Source organism: Alligator sinensis, unplaced genomic scaffold, assembly GCF_000455745.1.
Source record: "Alligator sinensis unplaced genomic scaffold, ASM45574v1 scaffold611_1, whole genome shotgun sequence".
NCBI classification, from domain to species: Eukaryota; Metazoa; Chordata; order Crocodylia; family Alligatoridae; genus Alligator; species Alligator sinensis.
Window position 1 is genome coordinate 941,586 of NW_005842332.1, and position 21,934 is coordinate 963,519.

Genomic DNA, 21,934 nt, shown 5'->3' on the forward strand with positions numbered 1-21,934 from the left:
CTGGCCAACTATGAATCTATGTGATCCGATCGCTCTTCTGGTCCTCTTCTAAGTTCAACTGCATTCGTTTTGCCTAATACAAGCTGTAATAGATCCCATGTGCATGCTGAAGCAGTGGCGCAATACATAAATTCTTAAATTTGGACACTTATCTTGTTGCAATCATTTGACCCCTCTGACTTCGGACCCTTGGGGCAGGGGGCTGGACCCAATGATCTTGCAAGGTCCCTTCCAGCCCTCATGTCTATGAAATCTATGAAATCTCTTGTGTATTTGGTTTCAGGGCAAACTCGGTGTTCCAGGTTTACCGGGATATCCAGGAAGGCAAGGTCCAAAGGTAATTTTTAGTTTATTTTCAACAATCTTCTGTGCAGGCAAGATGCTGATGAGGAGACAAAGAAAGAAGGCCAAATGGCTCTTTCCTCTCTTAGGGTACCTTGAAAGGGCTAGATCCTTACCTGGTGAGAATCAGGGTACCACCTCTGGCTTCTGTTAGATTTGGCCCTGTGCAGTACACGCCTTTTTGAAGTTGGTACCATAAATTGCACCGTGGTTGCATTACAGCCAAATGGGATGCTCTCTTTCAAAGGGAGGGGGAGACCCGATTTCAAGCTGGACAAATCTCCCGTAAGCAAATAACCGTTTGTCAGGTTTACAAGACGGAAAAAACGGCGAGCCGTTCGGGGTGAATTTTTCCATTGCCTTATGCCTCATGTAAGCACTTACATCCAAACCAAATGAGAGCAGATGCTGCTCAAGCCCTCTGCCAGTGGCTACAAGCAATCCTGGAACAAGGGAAACTTAAGTCTCGCACTGGGTTTTTACCTTTCAAGCAGAGCTCGCCCGAGATTTAAGAGGATGGTGTGGGCAACTGAATAAATGGTTTTATTTATTCTCCCATCCTTTACGTGGGAGAAATATATACAAGCGTGTGCAAGTAGGGCCAGATCTGCCACTCATCTAACTGGGTCACAGCACTTCAATTATTGATCTTAATTCTCCTTATAGACTTGGATAATGTTGAGAGAGAGACTTGGAAGGGAGGAATGGGAAATGAAAGGAGTGCGAGCCACCACCCTTTAGGGATCTGCACGAGCCCTTTGATATGCACATATATACGTCATCAAACGGCGTGTGAGCTTCTAGCTTAGCAACAATAATAAAGCTTAGGCTCCTGTATTAAGCTGTACATCTTCAAAGCTCTGATCTGCTCTTAACTAATTAATTAAGGAGAATAACTTATGAGCCAATGTCTCCTTGAAATTAAAGTAAAAGTGCCATTTGCAGGGTTGCAAACATCCTTTGTATCTTATCTACCCACCCACCTTGATTTGGGCCATTGTCAAATGTTCTTTTTCAAATTAAAACTGAGACCTCCCCCTCCATAGAAGGAAAAGCTGCAGCCTGGTTGTATCATGCCCTGGAGGCTGGGGAAACTTATGTTTTTGTTAACATAATTTTTTTTTTCTTAAGACTCATTTTTTATTATTCATGTTTATTGCTTGAAAAACCAGCTTGTTTGACACTGGAGACATAATTAACCACAAAAGAGTGTTTCCTGGTTGTGGTGATGGTGATTTATTTTTTAATTTGCATTTTATGTCTGGGTTGTTTAGGGGTTTTTTTGCATTTCTTTAGCTAATTCATATTTTAGCAACAACAACAGAGCGACTCTCCAGGCAGTTGTGTCAGAACGAAAAAAGCTAAGGGCAGATTTCTCCGAGTGACTCAGTGGTGCAGCAGCCACTTGTATCAAAGTCCTGTTTTCAAAAGCAGAGAGGGACAGGTTTTAAAATTATATAGGTGCCTAATGATCCTGAGAGGCACTTGATGAGCTGCCATACAGTGTTTTCCCAGACTCAGACCCTTGCTTTACATGGGAAATTCTGAAAACCGCTTATGTACAAATTAAATCCACAGAAGAAGGAGGGAGAGGCGTGGAAGGGGACTGATCATAGTTCTCCCTGAAGCCAACAAGAAGCCTGTTATTCAGGCCAGGGAGTCTGGCAGGCCCTGAGAATTGCATTGTTACCCGGGATGCCCAAAGCCTATACGCACCCAAGGAAGGACTCCCATGGATATCCATAAACCTGCCGCGAGGGCCCCCACGTTACTCAGTGCCACGTGCCATCTGGTGCAATGGGCCAAAAGTCCGGGAATTAGCACCAAACCCTATTAGTTGAGAATCCCGCTCTAGATCTAGAATAATAGCCTGGAGCATAGCACAATGGCAATTTGGCAAGCTCACCTAAGCCCTCCTCTTTTATGTCTTTTCCCCCAGGGCTCCATCGGATTTCCGGGATTCCCAGGAGCCAACGGCGAGAAAGGCACAAGGGTAAGAGTGACCTTGTTGGGCTGTGTTACTTTCTTCCTTATGGAGTACCAGGTCATATTAAAAGCCTTGCAGATCTTATGGCCACGAGGCTACCAAGGGAGAAGCATGAGGAAATAGAGCGTCGGTGCAGGGAACTGCAGGACTGGAGCTGGGAGGGAGGAGCAGAAAAATGCAAGCCGGATTGCTAATAGAGGTTGCAGCTTGGAGAATGTCTGAGGTCGTTAATGGAAACTAAATGAATCTTCAGCTGTGACCGAGCCCTCATGTCTCTCAGTTTGGGAGCTGGCAGTAAGAAAGGGAGGCACTAATAGACTCCCTTTTCCCTGCCGCCCACCTGCCTCAAACATATTCCCTCTTCCTTCCATTTCTATCTCCCTATGGGATTTGTTAGACAAAAATACCAGCCACTGAGAGTATTTGTTTATTTGCAAAAATACCGGCCACTGAGAGTATTTGTTTATTTGCAAAAATACCGGCCACTGAGAGTATTTGTTAATTTGCAAAAATACCGGCCACTGAGGGTATTTATTCATACCAGCCACTGAGGGTATTTTTTAATTTGCAAAAATACCAGCCACTGAGGGTATTTATTAATGCCAGCCACTGAGGGTATCTATTAATTTGCAAAAATACCAGCCACTGAGGATATTTACTCATTTGCAAAAATACCAGCCAATGAGGGTATTTTTTAATTTGCAAAAATACCAGCCACAGAGAGTATTACCAGCCACTGAGGGTATTTGCAGGATATTAATATTGGGAGAGGGTTCCACATGCAATCCCACATGTTCTCCCCACCAAGTTTAATGCTTGCTGTCTCTCTTTCTCATCCTGGCAATGAAGTCCTCGTAGTTATAATGGATCATAAATGTAACATCGCAGAAAGATGCACATTGGGCTAAATTCAGTGTTGCTGTCATTCCTTTGGTTTCTGGGGGATGTGCATATCATGGCTGAATTTGGCTCAGTGTTGGTATATGAATTTGGAGCTTCTTCCACGGATGGCTCGAGTCTCCCAGCTCATTAGCTACAGAGGCGTTCTCAAGTAAAAAGCGCGTTGTCCAAACGGACGACGGCAATCGACAGGGTTTTTCCGGGTTTGCCCAGAGCAATGCCGAACTCATCTTCCATGTGCATATTGCACGACATGTTCGTGCCTTCCCTTTTGTGGTTAGGAGCTCTCCCCACCGCTAACAATCCCCTGAAACCTCTCCTTTTTTCTAAGGAGCTCTTATGAGCTCCTTCAGTGGGACATATGAGAGTCTATGATTATGGGACTGCACTTACAGTGTAAGCAGGGAAGCAAAAGGATAAATTGAAAGTCATTGCATTTGTGTAAAGGGGAAGCTACCTTCTCTGCAGTCCCTTGCAGTGACACTGTTGATGCCAAACCAGTGGACACATGTGCATCTCACATGTACAATGTAAGAGGTGAGGCCCCCCCGTGAAGATCTCAAAATTGACTCTGGCAGTGCGAGGATTTTAAAGTCAACAGAAGAGTCTGACTTCAGCTGTTGAAGGAGACGAATGCCAGAAATAGCACAGCTAACATTTCAGACAGCAGCTTTCCAATTAAACACTGGATATTTTTCCCTCAAGATATTTTAAGAGGGTTTTTTTTTTTCTCCATCCAAATACTTCTTTCACTGTCAGACATCACTTAGGGCCTGAAGAGCTTTTTAATGAACAGTCATTATTAGCGATGGGTGATTCTGTTTGGAAACAAGGGATCCAACTGAAGTCTAACGAGGTTCCGCATTCTTGGAGGAAAAGGGCTTTTTTATGTATTTTTAATTTCCAGGCACCTCCGCATTTCTTGATAGCAGTGCGGGAACTGGTGGCGTTACTTATCGTTCGTATTCCAGTAAAGCCCAAATGTGCTGATCATTGCTGTTCCCTGTAGCGCTCGGTGCTGTACATGCACACAGGAAGGCACAGGTCCTGCCGTAGAGCACTTACACCCTAATAGCATGAAATAAATAAGACATGAGAAATACTGGCCCGCTGCCATGAGAGCCCATTCGTTTAATCCGATTGTGCATACCCACGGTGTGCCAGCTTTTGGGGGCCAGATCCTGACCTCAGGTAGGGGGTCAATCTGCAGCAACCCCCATGAAATCTTGCCTTTGCTTTTCAGAGCAGATTTACCCCTCTGGCCATGTCCTAGGGTATCTTCAAAACAGGGGTGTTTCAATTCTGTTGGCCTCCTGTAAAGGTTTCCTCCTTGCTAGGCAGAAAGGCTCATCAAAGGATTGACTGGATAGGGCGAGGAGTTTTCTTTCAAGCAAAACAAGCCGGGATTCGATAATTCAGAGAGCAAATATGAAGTCATTTTGTACACTAGCTCTGGCACAGGGGAGAAGACAGGGAGGAGGGGACGGAAGGGGGTGGGTAGAATTAGTTTTCTTTTTATCCTCATTTAAATATAAATGACTTTAACACGCATGTTTGAAAAGAGCGTAGAAAATATCAATCACTTTGCGCTGCGCTCATATTGTCACCTAAATTTAGTTTGTCTCTTCGAGGGATTTTTTTTCCTCCTTGTGTTCCACTGAGTAATTTTCATTTCATTGCAAACTACAAATCTGTCTCCCTTCCCCCTTGCATCTCCATTTCCACCTTCTTTACCCCCCACTCCATACCCAGCCGCCTGGCCGTGGCTGGAGTAGGCGGCAGGATTAAGGAAGCTGTCATGACAGGCTACACAATTCACTGCAGCTGGATAATTACCAGGCCTCCGATCTGAATTGCAAAAGCAAAAAAGACAACCCATGAGTCACAGCTTCAGCTGGTGTAAATCAGCCACGGATGAGAGCAGAGCCGCTGTGAGGATCTGGACCTCTTTAGTTTCATCTCCTAATTTTACTCTCCCGGGAGTTGCAGCCAGACTGCTGGGATGACATACCTTTTAAAGTCCCTTTTCATGGAGTGTAGAGTTAGACCAGACGCACAGCGTGAGCACTGAGCACTTACCTCCAGCAGTCGAACATCTTTCTCTTTAGCCAGAGACGATTCCCCCCCTCTCCATTCCCTTCTTGTTGAAGTTGGTACCATAATTTGCACCGTGGTTGCACTACAGCCAAATGGGATGCTCTCTTTCAAAGGGAGGGGGAGACCGATTTCAAGCTGGACAAATCTCCCGTAAGCAAATAACCGTTTGTCAGGTTTACAAGATGGAAAAACGGCGAGCCGTTCGGGGTGAATTCTGACAATATAAATACTGAAGGAGCCAAAGGAAGTGTGTGTGTGCGGTGAGGACATGAATCAGGCTTGTCTGAGTCATCATCAATAAAGAGGAATAAATTAATGAATAAAACCATGCATAGCACGTGACACCGTTACTACAGTATACTGAGTTTACTGTGTAGTACAAGTGGAGCAGACACATGAAGCTATCACAGAGCCACTCACTGTTTCCAGGATAAATCTGCTCCCCAAGTCAACTGTAGTAGCCTTAGCTCGGGGTGGCTTACCACGGAATAAGCATCCTGCGTGTGCTCATCCTGGGGTACGCATTTGCTCGTTGCAAACAGGTTATCAGCTCCTTCCTAGTAATGAGATGCTTAAGCATTGTTAAAAATAGTGCTCTGTGCTCTGAAAATGGTCCCTTTACTAGTGCTGTTGAAGGAGTCGCTCAGTGTCTGCACAAGTCCAGATGTGATTTGTTCAGTGATTTGCTCGGAAAGTCGGACCCGGGTCTTGCCAGCATCTTCACCCTCAGCATCCACTGTGGCAAGGTTGCTAATAAATCTGGGTTAGGAGAGTAGGGCTCACTTTCTCCTGGGGGAGCTGGCTCTGCAGTCCTAAGAGTGTACAAAGCAGTGCTGGCTCCGTAGAGCAAGTCAATCAGACGCTGAAGAGAAGCGGGGTCCAGGGCATGTGTGGAGAGCCAGGGGAACGACCTGTTCACAAGGGACCAGCGACCTGGGCTTTAGCCCCTGGGCCAGTTTAGTGCTGAAGCTCAGCAGAAGCCCGCAAGTCGCTCGCTAGGATTTTCTGTTGAGAAGATTCAGGTTTGACATGCTCACTTTTTGTAGCTATGTAGTCCCTTTAGTTTTGGTTTGCCTCCTGTGCTGTGAGATCACTTAAAAGTCCTTTTTAGGCAGCATCTCCACTGCCTTACCTTCCAGGCTGGGGATGTGCTATAAAGTGCTGTGATGGAGAGATCTGGGGGGAGGGGGTTTGGTTTTTTAGCCAGAGATGTCGGTCCCTTCAGAGCAAGAGAGGGTTGGCATAGCAAAAGATTTGGTTGAAAACTTTTCTCAGAGTTTTGAGCGGCAAAAAATATTGCCAGAACTTTTGCAGGGAGCTTTTCACAAGAGGCAGAGATGCTGATCAACTTTTTCCCCGGCACCTGTTTGGTGCCTTTTTCCAATCAGCTTGCCTTAAAATACATAGCTCAGAAAACACAAAGAATAGAGAAGGGGAGCGCTGCATCCGATCAAATGTAACCCTGAGCGTAACCCTGTTAGTGATGGTCTTAGTAAAATGTATGCAACATCTCCGGAGGCCAGCGAGGAAGTTATTTCAGGATTGCATGCTAAGTAGTTCTGTAAAGAGCTCCCGCAGCACTTAGAGGGGGTTATATCAGATAAAATGACAGATTTCCTTCCCTATTAAGCACTGAATTTGGGCAGCTTGTTATTCAGGTAGGTTGGAATAAATCCAAATAGCGTTTGTTTTTATCATATTGTTTTTCAGACAGTGGGGTTTTTTTTAATTTTATTTTATTCTTTTGCCTCCAGCAGTTTTATTTCTGGGTCCAAAATAATATGAGTCATGGGCTTCTCTTGGTTTTGCTCTCATCCAGAAACTCTCCAACTCTCATTATTCCAGCTACCCAAATGGCTGCTGGAGTCATTAAAAAAAGCCTGTGAAAAACAAACGCACTGGCATTTCTGACCCCCATTACAGATAGCTGAATCCCAGGGCCACCGAAAGCATGCCGAGAAGGGTAAATTGCCAGCCCTCGAGAAACATCTCCTAATTGTTAAACTACACCGAGGGAGTGCAAAGCTTCAGAAAAGACAAAAAAAAGTGCCTTCTAAATATCTTTGGAGGTAGCATGTTAAATATATTGATAGTTTTGATAGCAGCCAGGGTCCTTATTATATAGTGTAGCTTCTTCCAAGCTGTTTTGTATGTCAGATTGTATGGCACCGAGTTACAGCGAGGGGCAACGCTTCGGAGAGGTCTGGGTCAAAAGGACTGAATAACGATGAGCAATTGTACTAATCAGTTTAGCAAACAGGGGCTAAGTCTGTCTCTACTGGGAACGGCGCTGAACTGACTGTGTTAAAGAAATGGGAGGCCTGCTCATTATACAGAAAGGCTGGCATTTTAAAGAGAGCAAGTGCATGCTGAACCATAGCAATTAAATGCCAAGGAGCAGCTCCCCTCTTCACAATATGGGACGAGATGCTCAGAGGCAGGAATCGGAGGCTCACTCAGAACAATTGAAAAGTCATCAGCTGTTGCTCAGAAATGAGTCACGTAAATCAGCAGGCAACTCTGCCTCCCCTGTATTCCCAGCATATCTTTATTTCCATCTCTGCCCCTGTTTCTACCATCCCCTCTGTCCTCATTCAGTTGCTCTTAAAATCTTACCCCTTCCCTGACGTCCAAAACAAATCACTTATTAAGTATGACAACTGAAAAGCATACTACCCTCAAAATGATGGAGGGAGGCTGGCTGTGTTTGTGCCTCGAACCTCCAGTTTGGGACCGGTTCATCTTATTTTGGGAGGATGATTTTTCTTAGGGCACTGGATGGGGACTCTGTAGATCTGGGTTGAGACGCATCCTTGAGCAAGTCGCTTAAACTTGCATATAAGTCCGGCTGGGACAGCGAATGTCTCTTACTCTGTGCATAGACAGCACCTGGTGCAAGGTGGATCCCTGACCTCATGTGGGATCTGTTGGTCATACTGGACATCGTTAATGCTAATTGTCAATCAGACATTGGAAGCGCTAAGCAAAGAGAAAGCCCAATGCACAGATGATAGCCATAGCAACAAAACGTTGCTTAGGACTAGACTGGTTTAAGAAAAGATTGCGTGAGATTGGCTGGGATGAAGTTGGACCCTCCCACCAAGGTCAGAATTTAGCCCAATATTACTTAAGTGAAACCATGGAGGAAATTTCCATTTATTGATTGATTTTTTTTTTTTTCCAAAGCATTGCAGGCAACTGTGAACCTGGGTCAAGAACAGGGCATAACTAAAATGGTAGGCTTCACCATCCAGGTTGAAATCAGAGCTTTTTAATAAGTGCCAAATCTGCACAAGCAGAGCACTGGGGTGGTGCAGGTATTAAAGTACACAGTTGCCAGCTCAGAGGTTGCAAGTTCAATGCCGTACCAGAAATACTCATGGCACGGCCTGCCAAATTCTAACAAGTTTGTGAATACTGCTGAATACCTCATCACAAGGACATGAGAAAGGAAATAAAGGCACAATTTATACAGGTGGATTTGGGGTAGAAAACTGCAGCGTGTGTATAATTTTAAGCATAGGTATTTCCAACATGGGTGATGCATTAATCTCTTCCTCTATCAGAGGCTTGGGAATAATACCGGGCCGTTGGTCCAAAATAAGAATATTAAAACTTATTTCTTCTGTGTTGATAACTTGACACCAGCCAAGATACTGTTGTCAGAGAGCGAGAACAAGGCTGTTACTTTTCTTCTAGGCACATGATAATAGAGCTTAAAATGATGCTAGATACGGGATACAGCCAGCTTTGTCTTTTCCTTGTCAGAATTAATCATAGTCTCCCGTTACAGGAAACGGAGTGCATCTGTCAGATCTTATAAGCGTGCTGTTTTGTCAGTGCTGCAAAACAATGTCTTAAATTACTTATTTAACACAAAGTCCGCAAAGATGAAGGAAGATGTGTAAATACGTGGGGTGGCGTAATTGGCTTGTGTTGTATAAAGTAATTGCCCAAGTTAGGGCTCCAACTCTGCCGCTGTCATTTCTGAATATTTCACTACACAAAGCTGACAACCGACACCTAAATCACCGGCCAGCTTTGCTCACTTGTACAGTCCATCCCCCCGCTTTTGACTTTGTCATTGTGGAAGTACCAGCTTTCCGTATGTTGTTATATGGAGGAGGAGATCAGCCAAAAAGTGAAATAGTTGCTCTAAGTTAGGGGTGGGCAAAATGCGGCCCGCGTGCCGGCTGCGGCCCACTAGGCCATTCTATCCAGCCCACGGGGCCCCTAAAAAATTTAGAAAATTAATATTTATCTGCACCTGGATGCTTGTTACGCAGCCCACGATGGCTTGCTAAAACTCAGTAAGTGGCCCTCTGCCCGAAATAATTGGTCGGCCCTAAAGTCTTTAAGCTTTTTTACATTTGGTTAACTTTTGATTTTCTTGTGTTTAGTTGAAAATTGTGTGGTTTAAGAAATGGCTAATAGGAGACAGGTTTCATTGCAAGGCCGCTCATTCATAATGAATTCGACAACTATTCCCACCAATGACTTCACAGGACAGGTTAGTTTAATCCTAATTGGACAGGTGACCACAACGGGCTTGATACCAACTCGCATGGTAGTGTGAGATCAAGGCATCTGAATTGCTAGGAACCATCCTTTTTCCCCCTGGAAGATGGTTTTGCTCTGGTGTAGTCTGGATGCATTAGCTGGGCATTTACCTGCCCTCCTGGCTAAAAATATAGCATATCATACTTCCTGCAAAGTAACATGTGCCCATCTACATTCCCCATCCAAATCTCTGGTATTTCAATGAAAGAATTCAAATTGACTTTGGTTCCCAATAGCCGGAGCCAGCAGAAATGTTTTGGTTGCAGCATTTTTGCACAGATGAATAATCTTTTTGAAGAATGACATTTTTAACAAAAAATTGTCAACCCTGTCAGCTTGGTATGTTTTACTGAAAACATTACAGAAATGGGATTTGCAATGATTCATTTTATTATATACATAAGTATAATTATTTTGATGGTGTTTTCAGTAAAAAAAGAAAAAAAGAAATGTGTGTATGTATTAACGGAGATATGAAGAAACATATTTGAAAAATGATGTTGGATATTTTGAAAAGCAGAAAGCCTGTCTGCTGTAAACATTTAAAAATGCAAACAGTTTTGAATTTTCAACTTGTTTTGCCAAAATTGGGTCTCTTGACCGGCTCTAGAAATAGGCGCTTCTTTGGATTTATCTTTAAATTTCCTGTTCATGATGTCACTTGAAAGTACATGACAGGGGACTCGTGCTAGTGCATTTTTTAAAAATACGGTCTCCCTCTGTGAATAACTATTTTCCTTTTGTCCATATTTTGGATTTGAGAGGAGAAAACCAGCTGTCGTGTCAGCCCGTTCAAATTCCTTATGTCAAGTTTCATCAAGGCAGGTGAATTAAAATGTGACCCATTCCAACATTACAAAAGGCAAATAAATGCAATCTGCATAACCCTTGCTTTTCTTTTAGCAAAAATCAACGGGAAGTTGGATAACAGAAGCTACTGAAACCGTTTCCCGTGCGGTGCATCTTGCTGCCGTGTTCATCCCGTGCAAACTCAACCACCAAATGAGTCCTCCAGTGCAGCCATGCCCATGGTGTATTCAATAACGTGTTTCTTTTTCTCCTTGTTTCTAGGGTACACCTGGCAAACCAGGACCAAGGGGGCAGCGAGGTCCAACGGTAACAATTCACTTTTCCTCCTGATCCTTTCCACAGAGCCATGTTTCTTCTGTTTATAAATTAAGAAGAAGAATTTCCAAGGCACGAGGGACATGTATGCACCCTCATTTCTGTTGGAAATCTTTGCATCCCAATCTTTTATTGGAAATCTTTTGGCATCTGTTTGTCTGAAAATCTCCCCGAAGTGGGAATCCAAAAACCTTAGCTCCCAGCACCTGCAAACTGCAAGGTGGTTTCAAATCCGGATCTGTATTTTGGAAGCTCCCCCTGGTTTTGTAATGTTCTGGCTAAAGCCAAACACTTGGGTCTTGGGAGCTTTGAAATCTGGATCTGAATCTTGTGTTCATATCTGCCTCTAGCTACAAGTGTAAACCCATATGCCGTGGCCATCTTCTCTGGCAATGAAAATTAGCACGGTTCCTTTAAACATAGTGGATAAAATCACAGCCTCCAGGAAGTCAAGGGGAATTTTGCCATATAATTCAGGGGAACCAGGATTTCCTGCAGCATCCTCAAGGGATGTTTGCTTGCTCACTTTTGAATTCACTCCCTGATTTTTCTAGGTTTGTCTGAAAGAGATAAACTAGAGCTAAAATAGTTTTTTTTAGCCTCATCCTTCTCGTTCCCCTTCTCTCTCCCTTGCCCGCTTCATCTCCTGTGAACCTCGGTAGCTCAGAAAAAACCGATAGCCAGCTCCAAACCATCCTTGTCTTTGTAAAACACAAGCCTGGGCTACCAAGGTTTGGTAACCCCCAATCCAACCCCCTTGGCTCCATCTGATAAAGGAGATGATCATAGTCCTGTACGCTGCGTAGACAGATAATGTCACCGAATGAGCAGGACAATTCACACAAGTAAGGCGAGCAAGATTTGTCTCTGTCTGACCTTGGGTGGCTTAAATAAAATAGAACGTAAGCACCAAATTTTTGGAGTGAGGGTTTGCCAAGAAAGTTGACTACTGGTTTACCACAACCCAACCAAAATGCTTTAACTCGTGAGCTGCCCCATTGTCTTCCATGCGGCTGCTTATTGACAAGGTTTCCTTCCTTTCTGTCGTCTTAAGGGTCCACGTGGTGAAAGAGGTCCAAGGGGCAGCACCGGGAAACCTGGCCCTAAGGTACAGTTCAGGAGCCATTGAGTGCAATTAAAAACATGGTGTATTAAGAAATTGCTGTAGGTAAAGTGCCTGAATGTTCTCTATTTTCTTTTTTTTCCTCCTGGGAAATGGTGCCATTTGGGACGATAGGGTATGGACCAAGACCCAGGCATGGGTGAGCCCCGAACAGAAAGGGGGCCTGAAAATGGGGGAAAAAAAAGTTTTAATAGTGCACGTATACAGGACTGGCAATGTTATCAGTTGAGAGCGAACTATTTAAAGACATCATTACCAGAGATTTCGTAAAGACTTTTGCAACAAAAAAATCATTATCTCTGGTGAAAGGAGGCCTGAAACTCAAAGTTTAGCTGGGGCCACCAGGAGTCTAGGGACAGCACTGCTAGGGTCCTTAATGGTTATGGCTGAAATAAATGCCTCCCGGTTAGAAGGTATGAGCCAAGGATCTTGGGCTCTGTACCTGGCTGACAACTAATGTGACCACGAATACATTGCTTTGCCCATATTTGCCCGTTTTGTCATCTGTAAAGTGGGGATAAGGATAACACTCCTATTTCACCAGGTTAAACTGAGATTTTAATTAATTGAGGTTAGGCAATTTCCGGAGCTTCTGGGAAAAGGCTTAACAAATGCATTAAATAATATTGTTGCCTCCTTTTTTATTTTCTGGATAACAAGCGGATTTTGTTAGCTGTTCAAGTTGCTAGATCTTCATCTGGAAGTAGATAAAAGCACCGACGACCTCACTTTGCCATCTTTAGGTAGCATGACACATACTGGCAGTGAAATCAGGACTGAGATCTTTCGCCAGATGCCCCAAGTTCATCCAGCTAAAGATCACCAATGCACAACTGTAAAATCTGTGTAATGGTAGCTTTATGAAAATGCTGCTAACTCCTGTTGCAATGGAGGATGAGTGACTGCCTTGCCTGCAGGAACTCAATCCCATCATACGCACGGTGGGTTTCACTGGGTAGGCTAAGGCCTACTTACTATTGAAGTCCCGATGAAGTCCTATCGTTAGGCCATGTGCTGGGCCCTCAACAAACGAACAGGTTTCACCCTGCTGCATCCAGAAGCTGATTCGGATTCTCCCGGCTGTATTCATGCTTCAAGCCAACTGTGCTTTCTGCAGAGACTGATGGGCTCTGGTTGACTGACGATCACAATAGGCATTGTTTTGTAAGCCAACCGGGAGTTGGCGGGTCGATTACAGCTCGGCAAACCGCGAAGCTGTGCCAGAATCCGCTGGATAAACTGATTAGGTGAACATCAATCGCTTGGCATAATGGAAGGAAAGCTTTTATAATGAAACCTTGTCACAGAAGCACTGGCTGATTTTTAAAAATAAATGGCTCGGCTTTGTGTCGGCATGAATTTTTGATAAATACCGCGCCTTTGCTGCCGCATTTATCTCACAGGAGGAGGTTATTATCGCGTAGAAATTCAGACCCCGTTGATGTTATCTTTCCTGTATTTGTATAGAGAATGGTCTGGGTTCGGGCAAAGGTAGAGGAAGCAGTCTGGTGCTCATTTGTCCCTGGACATTGTCTCCTAAACAGCATTATAAATAAAGAGACGAGGGGAGGGAACCGGTGATGGAAGCCATGTGATATCACCTTTTCATCCACGCTATTTCTTTTTACAGTGGCCAAAATGAGTTTTTTTTTAATGCCATGCTTTCTCTCTTCTTAAAAGGGCAACTCTGGTGGTGATGGTCCCCCTGGTCCACCTGGCGAAAGGGTAAGATAATGTAGATCCGACTACAATCAGAATGCCTCTTCAATTAGCAGACAAAAAGCAGCAGTATTTGTGGTCTGGGTATCTACCGGCATCTCTAAAGAGCAGATACCTTTCTTAAGTTGAGAATTTTTTTTACATATGCCATCCCTGGGATGATGGAGTTGGGGCTGGTCCTGCTTTATGTAGGGGGTTGGATTAGATGTGACCTCTTGAGGTCCCTTCCAACCCTCATTTTATATGATTTCTATCCAAAAAACCCCAAACCAATACTGGCAATGAGTGAGGACTAAAATTAACTCCCACGCCCAGAGCCAATAAAAGGCCTAGACACCATTTAAGTCTTGCTCAAACCATCAAAACAGGGCTTTGCATGGAGTTAAGCAATGCACACACCGTGTGTGTTTGGGGTGAACATTACCCATGGATGGGCAAAAGAGAAATGGCCATCCATACTCCTCTGTCAGGCAATCCTAGTCATGGAGGAAACGATCCTCTAGCATCCTTTTGTCCCTATCGCACGTTCTTTGTGAACAGTCAGAATAAGAGAAGAATCATGTTTTTCCCTTTTTTTTCCTAGAAGTTTCTGAATGGATTTTTTTCTGCAGTTAAGCAAACTGCTTCTGAATTTTTTGACTTGCATCCCCCCAGATTTCACAGTGGGAATGGACTTGTTAATGACAAGGAAGTAGGTAGGAGACCACCTAAAACTTGTCAACACAGGGCTTAGTGCTGCTTCTTTCTCTAGGCATTCCCTTTACACAATAAGCATATGCAGATAATGTTACTGATGCTTCTTTGGTTTATCTGTTAACATATGTATTGCTTAATTAATTAGATGCATAATTACATTGTATATGCACTGACTTTCCATGCATATTAAGTCTGCAGCTGTAATAGATGGGGTCTTCTAATACATTGTTTTCTGCTTGTGTCGCATCCTAGGGACCACCAGGACCTCAAGGACCAACTGGATTCCCTGGACCAAAAGGCCCCCCTGTAAGTTAGAGTTGCAGGTCCAGAACATGGGGGAAAAAATACAGCAAGGCATTTTTTTTCCATCAGCTGCCATCATGTGCAGCATCTCAGGGTTATCTTCTTCACTGACAAGTGATCATGTACCCAATGAAGGGCATTTGAGAGATGGCCGTAACGGTAATACAGTGATTTGGGGTTTGAGATAAGCAGGCATGCTGCTGCTGGAAATGCACAATCCATTTTGAAGTGGCTTCAGACCCTTTCGCCCTCTCCTTTGGGGGAACAGTGTAATGCCAGATCACTGTACAGAAGCAATGTGCTAGATGGGTGTCCTCAGAAGCCTCTTTGGGAGGTGATTTCTTGTCCCTGATGGCAGTGTGATCCCTCTCTCTCCATCCCCTGAGCAGCGTTACAGAGAGGCTTCAGGGCTTTTAGGGCCCATTAAATCCCACTGAAGTGAATGGGGGAGTTCAGTGTACTCAGCATCTTTCCAGGACTGGGCCCAAACGCCTGATGAGGTTGATTTTTAGGTGTCAGAGAGCTTTGGTAACACGGTGCGCATGCCAATCAGCATTTTTAATAGTTAACAGGATGCTATTGGAAATATGTTCATCCTTCTTTTGATTTCTTCTTTAGGGTCCACCTGGGAAGGATGGATTGCCTGGTCACCCCGGACAGAGAGGTGAAACTGTAAGTAGCCAAAAACCTTGGGTAGATCATTAGTCCTGAGTCTTGTCTCGCTGGTTGGTTCTTCTAAACCCTGCTGTGTAGCTGAGGAGATGTTGCCACATTTGTCTTTCTCCAGCGGTTTGTGTTTCTTCAGCTCCATGGAAAGGTCTATGGGAATCAACCCACTTGTGAGCGGGACAGACCAGTCTAATGATGATTGCCAGGAAAGCCACAACTCCCACGGCTCTCTGTTTCCTTCTCCATCTGTTCAGTGGACTAGACTGGTCTCGGTGGGCTGCATACAGTAGATCCACCAGCAAAGAGAGATGGGAGGAGGTTGGGGTGGGGGGAGCTGATCATTCAGGTCTTAAATTCACTTAACTTGTTTTTAGGACTACGGAAAATTGGGATCTTTAAGAGCTGTAGGGTCAGATAAGTCAGTATTGACTTCTGCTCAGGGTATCTTAACCTTTACTCCAGAGCAGTGAACAAGGTCAACTCTGTATCAGTTGAGTAACATCAGCAGCTGACATAATGTGGGCACTCTGGGGTTTTTTTGTGGAAAAATGGAGTTTAACTTCCAAAGTCATAGACTCCATAACTCAAGGGACCTGTTCTAGCCTTTGTCCCTTTAGAGGGGTATGGTATTATGTTTCTTTGGGGTCAGCTCTTTGAAGGGCTTTTATAGATGAGATTCATTCTTTCTCTTTGATTACTTTTGGAATGGCATAACCCACGGTGGTTAGTTCCTCGGTCCGAGTTCCCTCAATACCTGTGCCTATTTGTGAATGTTGAGTATAAACACCGGTGATTTCCTACCGAATATATATCACGTGACTGGCTAGGGAACTTCCATGCACCAGTAAAATGCATGCCCTAGCTACCGGAAAGCTAGTAGCAGCCAGTACTTTTAGGGATGTGATTGCAACCTAGGTTTTCTGTATGTGCCCATGTATGCGACATGCTTGCAAACTGCTACCTGCATTAATGCAGCAGGACGAATGGCGCCTGCACTGATGCTGCCTTTTAATCTCAAGCTACTGGAGCAGGCCATGCAAAGTCCTACCAACACGTTCTGCCAAATGTGGCTGCAAATTCGGTAGCTCCTGGCTGCTTAGTTACCCTGTTGTATATTTTCTCTCTATGTTTGCATATCGCTTTGTCAGTTTTAAAGGATTTTATTGCACAGATGTAATCATTGTTTCTCACCAAAGGAGAATGATGTGGCATGCAGAAGGTATGACAATATGGCTGTCTTATGTCTCTGGTGATGTGTGTTTGTTGTCTCCAAGATATTTTGCTTAAAGGGTGTTCCACCGCAAAAATGTACATTCTTCCCATGTATATTTTTGCATGCCGTAATTAGTAACTTTCTGGTTTTGCTTTTTTATTTTGGGTGCTTTTTCCCCCAGCTGATTAAGATCCAGCTCATTTGCTATAATTATTATGTTTTCATCACACTGCATGCTGCATGTTAGCAGACAGTTGGTTGTTCCTTCAGTATTTCACTTACAGGAGAAATGAAACCCTTCTCTACTGAGCTTTGCACTTTTTCTCCACTGCTGTCCCTGGCAGATAAGCATTAAAAAGTTTTTGCATGTTATGCATTTTTCCCTTGATTTACCACCGAAAAAAAATAATTAACTTGCCTGGCATTTGCTAAGCAAAGCAGTGCAAACACTGTTCAATGCAGTGCCATATATTTGCTTAGGCTCCATAAGACTTGCTTTTCAATGACACCATATTTTAGAGTATGAAAGCTACCTTCTTAGATCAGGATTAAGGTAAAGGTGAATTGAAAGGTTTTGACCTGCCAGTGTCTGAATGTGGCATTCCCTGGAATGATCAGTGATGCCAGGGACACCTAAATTCAAAATTAAAGGCTGAAATTTTTGCTTTGCTTTCTTCTGGAGTTGTCAGCTGCTGCAAATAAAGTGCAGAAGCAAACTCTAAGTCTGGCATGTTAATGGAGTAAGAATTGACTTTCAACTATTCTGTTCTAAAAAGGATTTTGTAATAATTTTCTTCATTTATTTCATTAATGATTTGCCTATTAGGCAATTACTTCCAGGAAAGCATTTCAATCCACCTTTGATTAGAACAAACCCTTGAGGATAAATATTCGCTGTGAACTCCACTATCCAGACGCACGCACGTGTGCGCGCACACACACACACACACACACACTTTGCAGAACTTTTATGGTATTTCTACAGACACAAATATTTGCAAACCCATTTTATAACTCGCACTCCAGCTGTTGCTGCCTTTCAATTGATTCTTTCTATTCAGCTGACAGCTTGAGTGTTTAAATTTCCAAAATGAGTTTTAAAATACTTGGCCAGTGCCTTATTACTAAAATTATTTGAGTTACTTTTTTTCTTCCCATTTCTCATCCTGTTACCTTATGCTTTTATCAGACAGCATAGGCGGGTGAATGAAAAATATATCAAATACTGTATCCAGAGTAGAATCATGTTTATAGCCATATGTACTTGCAAGCAAGAAACCTTACTTAGGATGCACATCTCACTTTTCTTTCCATCCAGCAGAGACTGGGGACATTGAAGTATCATTGGACATGTAGCTATAATAAATATATTAGTATATAGTAGTATTAGTAGTAATAAATATATGAAAAGGTGGTGTTTAAAGTGAGGGAAAACCATACCGAATCTTCTTCGAGATTCTGGCAGAGACCTGGAGAAAACTTTCTCCTCCTTCAAAACAAATTCCATTGTAGAACTGATAAGAATTATTTTGCATTTTCCAAAAGCAAGTGACCTTTTTACAAAAAAGTTTGCAATTTTTCCATCAGCTCCACCTTTTAGTTCATGAACTGGAAGCATGTCAAAGTTATCTTAAGCAGGCAAGGCTCTTTAGGTAGATGTGATATCTTTTATTAGACCAACTGAATAGTTTAAAAAGTTCTTTGCAAGCTTTCCTATGCCTGCAGAAGGGTGATTGCACCGGAAAGCTTGCAAAGAACTTTTTTCCAGCTACTCGGTTGCTCTAATAAAAGATATCGCATCGGCCCAAAGAACCTTGTCTGCCTATGTCCTTAAACCAACGCGGCTACAACCAACAACCCAGCAAAGTGATATTAAATAGCTTTCTAGCATGGTATAGCACTGGCACTTCGAAATGATATTTTTCAAGCATACTAGATTACAGAATGAATGGCAATAAAACTCAGGCAAATTTGGTGACAGTACAGCGAATAGTGTTGCCCTCTAAGGAATAGTGTACAAATTTTGCTGTCAGTCATAGCTATACCCATTGAAGGCAATAGGGGACACACACACATGCACAAGCATGCATGCACATGCACACACATGCACATGTGCACACACAGTGTACATAGTGCAGTCATTTGCACTAGGAGTTCTGGAAGGCACATCTCAGAAAAGAGCTGTAGCATGCTCTTGGGTGAAGGGAAGTAATTTTGCCAAGCAGCAGCCTTCACGTTTTGCGAGCTTGCTATTTTCCACCTGTACAACCCATAATTTAGATAGAGATCAAGAGCACTTCTGAATGAGTGAGCCTGACAGGAGAGGAGACTGCTCCATCTTTAGAGAGACCCTGTGAAACAGCTCAAATTGGCACCACTAAATTTGCAAGCATTGTTTCAAACTGCTGCAAACAGAAATGCGTGCATAATTGTTCCCAACAAATGGTGATGAAACACTGAATACAATTTGGAAACTCAAACAAATACGGTATCCTTGTGCCACTTCTGGGAAAGCGGCAAGTCAAACTGACTGCACGAGAAAGGGAAAGACAGCAGATTAGTCTCAAAGCTCATGTGCTGAGCAGAGCACAAAATGAAAACTATAACAGCACAAGGTGGAGGAAAAGGGAATTAGGTTTTAAGACTTCCCCATCTTTAATAATCCCAAATTGTATTACTAGCCAAGATAAAGTCATAATTTTCTTCACTATCTCCTCCAGTCTCACCGATTTCATGAGTGTGAAAAGTGTTTATAAATATAATACGGTCAGATCCTCAAAGCGGATAAATCACAGCAGCTCTGTTGAAATAACAGAGTTGTGCCGAGTTCTCCCAGCTGAGGACCTGATCAACCTCTTAGAAATGGCTCGTTTCCTGAGCCCATGGAAATCACAGCTCTACTTGAAAGGGTTTGCTGATCTTTTTTCCAATTATGGCTCTGTGAATTAATAGAAAGGTATATGCCATCTCCTGGGATATGTCTGCTCGATTTCTTCCTTTTATTGTCCTTAGTTTTCTCCATCCTTCCTAACTGACGATAAGTTTTAACAGAGGAGAGGCAGTCAAGCAGAATGCTAGGATTGTATGCCTTCATGTGTCTCATGGCTAAGCACCATGTATTCTTCTTTTTCTTTTCAAAACAGGGTTTCCAAGGCAAGACAGGACCTCCAGGTCCTCCAGGGGTTGTTGGCCCTCAGGTAAGTAAGCCACTGCCTTCCTGCACTGCTTAATCCTACCTACATATCCCAGTTGATTTGGAAGTGCCGGAGACTGCCTAGTTTAGCTAAGCTTCTGGGAGAATGAATAGACTAGCGGTTTCAAAAGGATCTCTGGCCACATCCATGAGAATTTGACCTCTTTGTAAACCCTGGCTGGAAATGGTTGTGAACACCCAAAATCTCTTTCGCTTCATTTTGGATTGAATTTTACTCCCGTATCTCTCCTCAGAGACCCAGCCTGTCAAAGGCACCTTTCAGCATCTCTCAGGATACAGCACTAAGATAAAACTGCCCTTGAAATCAAAGGGCTGAATAAATCATCTTTCCCTTCTGCTCAGTGAAGTCACTTCAGATTTGCTGTGAAGCTGGGAGCAGCAGGACTGACTGGGATTTCACTAACCCTGAAGTAAATCAGGAATTAAGGAAGTTAATGCAGTAATATTGGCGTCAAAATGGTGTAAGAGGAGAATCGGTTGCAAAATTTGGCCTGTTGGGTGTCTCATCACAAGTTTATACTACTTGCATTCAGGACTCGTAGTAGAGATGATCTCTTTTATTAGACCAACTAGATTTTTGCAACAAAAAATTCTTTAATTGCAAGCTTTTGGGCACAAACACCCTTTATCAGGCTTTGGAGAAAAGATTGTAAAAGTTCCCCTGGGTAGAAATGCAAGTTCATATTTCATAGGATTTCACAGAGGAGTCAATAGATGGAAAACTCCTCTGGGCTAGCAGTTCATAGCTGGTGTGGAGCCGCTCACCTCCTGATTGCCTTTTCCTCTAGACCAATACGGCTACAACTGGATACCTAATACTTGCATATTATTTTACTGCAAGACTTTGAGTTGCTTTAAAAGCAATGTTGAATGGCTGCAGAAGGGACTGATATGTTCCATGGCAAGATGGATTTGAAGCAACATTGCTGTTAAATTGCTTTACTTTCTGGGGAAATGTTCTTTAATGTAGTTTTAGACTATCGCCAGATGCTACCAAACCTTTTCAGTCCCAGCCAAACTCTGTGCAGCTTCCTGTACAAATAAAAACTGCATTATGTGAACAAGCTTTTTTTATTGCAAAGGTTTTCGATTGAAGGGGGACTGATTTATATGTGAGTTATTCACTGTTTAATTACACAGTAATCAAGTTATCCTTTCAAATTGACGGCAGTGTAAATTCTGTATTACAAGGCAAATGCATGCATACTTTGAAAGCAGACTTTATGCCAACTATATTGAGCTCTGCAAATATAGTGTAGCCTGCAGAAAGAGGGCGTCATTATTGAACCATTGAACCTATAATTGTCACCTTCTAATATATCATGAGATATAAAATTCGATGGTTCTTTCCTCTTAGATGTGTAATTCTATGTGGTTCACATGTTCTCAAATACTGTAGTTGCAAGATTGTTTACCAAAAGTGACTTTTTTTCTGTCCAAAATCAGATTGTACCAGCAGACAGAAATTCCAGAATAATTAGTTTGTTCGTCCCCAAGTGCTTGCCCACAAGTATTTCACTTCCAGTGCTCATACGCACCTAGAACGAGACTCTTGTTCGACAGCGATGTCCCCCTGGGAAACACCCATGTCTTGCACAACATCTGATGTCTTGTAGCCAAAGGCAGAAAAGGCCAGGATGGCTGCAACTGTCCCCCAGGTCCTCGTGAAACCAGTGGCAATGTGATGGACCACCTGCACAGTGCAAATCTTCAGACTGTGCCTGTGCTCCTTGTACAATAGGCTGAGATCATTGTATGATGCCAGCAGATGCCACACAGACATGTTGGTTCCTCAAGGGATGCCATTTTGCCCTCCTCTTCCTAACAAGACAGGCAGCAAATATATCACTTGGTCCTTTTAGTCTTTGTTTTGTTCCTAAAGCTGAGATCAGTCCAATTAACGGGCATAGTTTTTTGCAGGGTACCATATTACAGGTGCTAATGAACAGCACCATGGCATATGCAATACCCCCAAGTGAGGAAGAG

The 21,934-nt window shown here is 43.3% G+C and overlaps 1 protein-coding gene across 1 annotated transcript in view; it reads left to right on the plus strand.

Annotated features, from left to right (window-relative positions):
- Positions 1 to 21,934, plus strand: part of COL5A1 (collagen type V alpha 1 chain) — a 232,973-nt gene that overhangs the window by 173,692 nt on the left and 37,347 nt on the right. Inside the window, 8 exon segments of the mRNA XM_014522254.2 lie at positions 284 to 337; positions 2,282 to 2,335; positions 10,958 to 11,002; positions 12,066 to 12,119; positions 13,815 to 13,859; positions 14,802 to 14,855; positions 15,471 to 15,524; positions 19,878 to 19,931. Of these exon segments, the coding sequence (XP_014377740.1) occupies positions 284 to 337; positions 2,282 to 2,335; positions 10,958 to 11,002; positions 12,066 to 12,119; positions 13,815 to 13,859; positions 14,802 to 14,855; positions 15,471 to 15,524; positions 19,878 to 19,931 (414 nt within the window).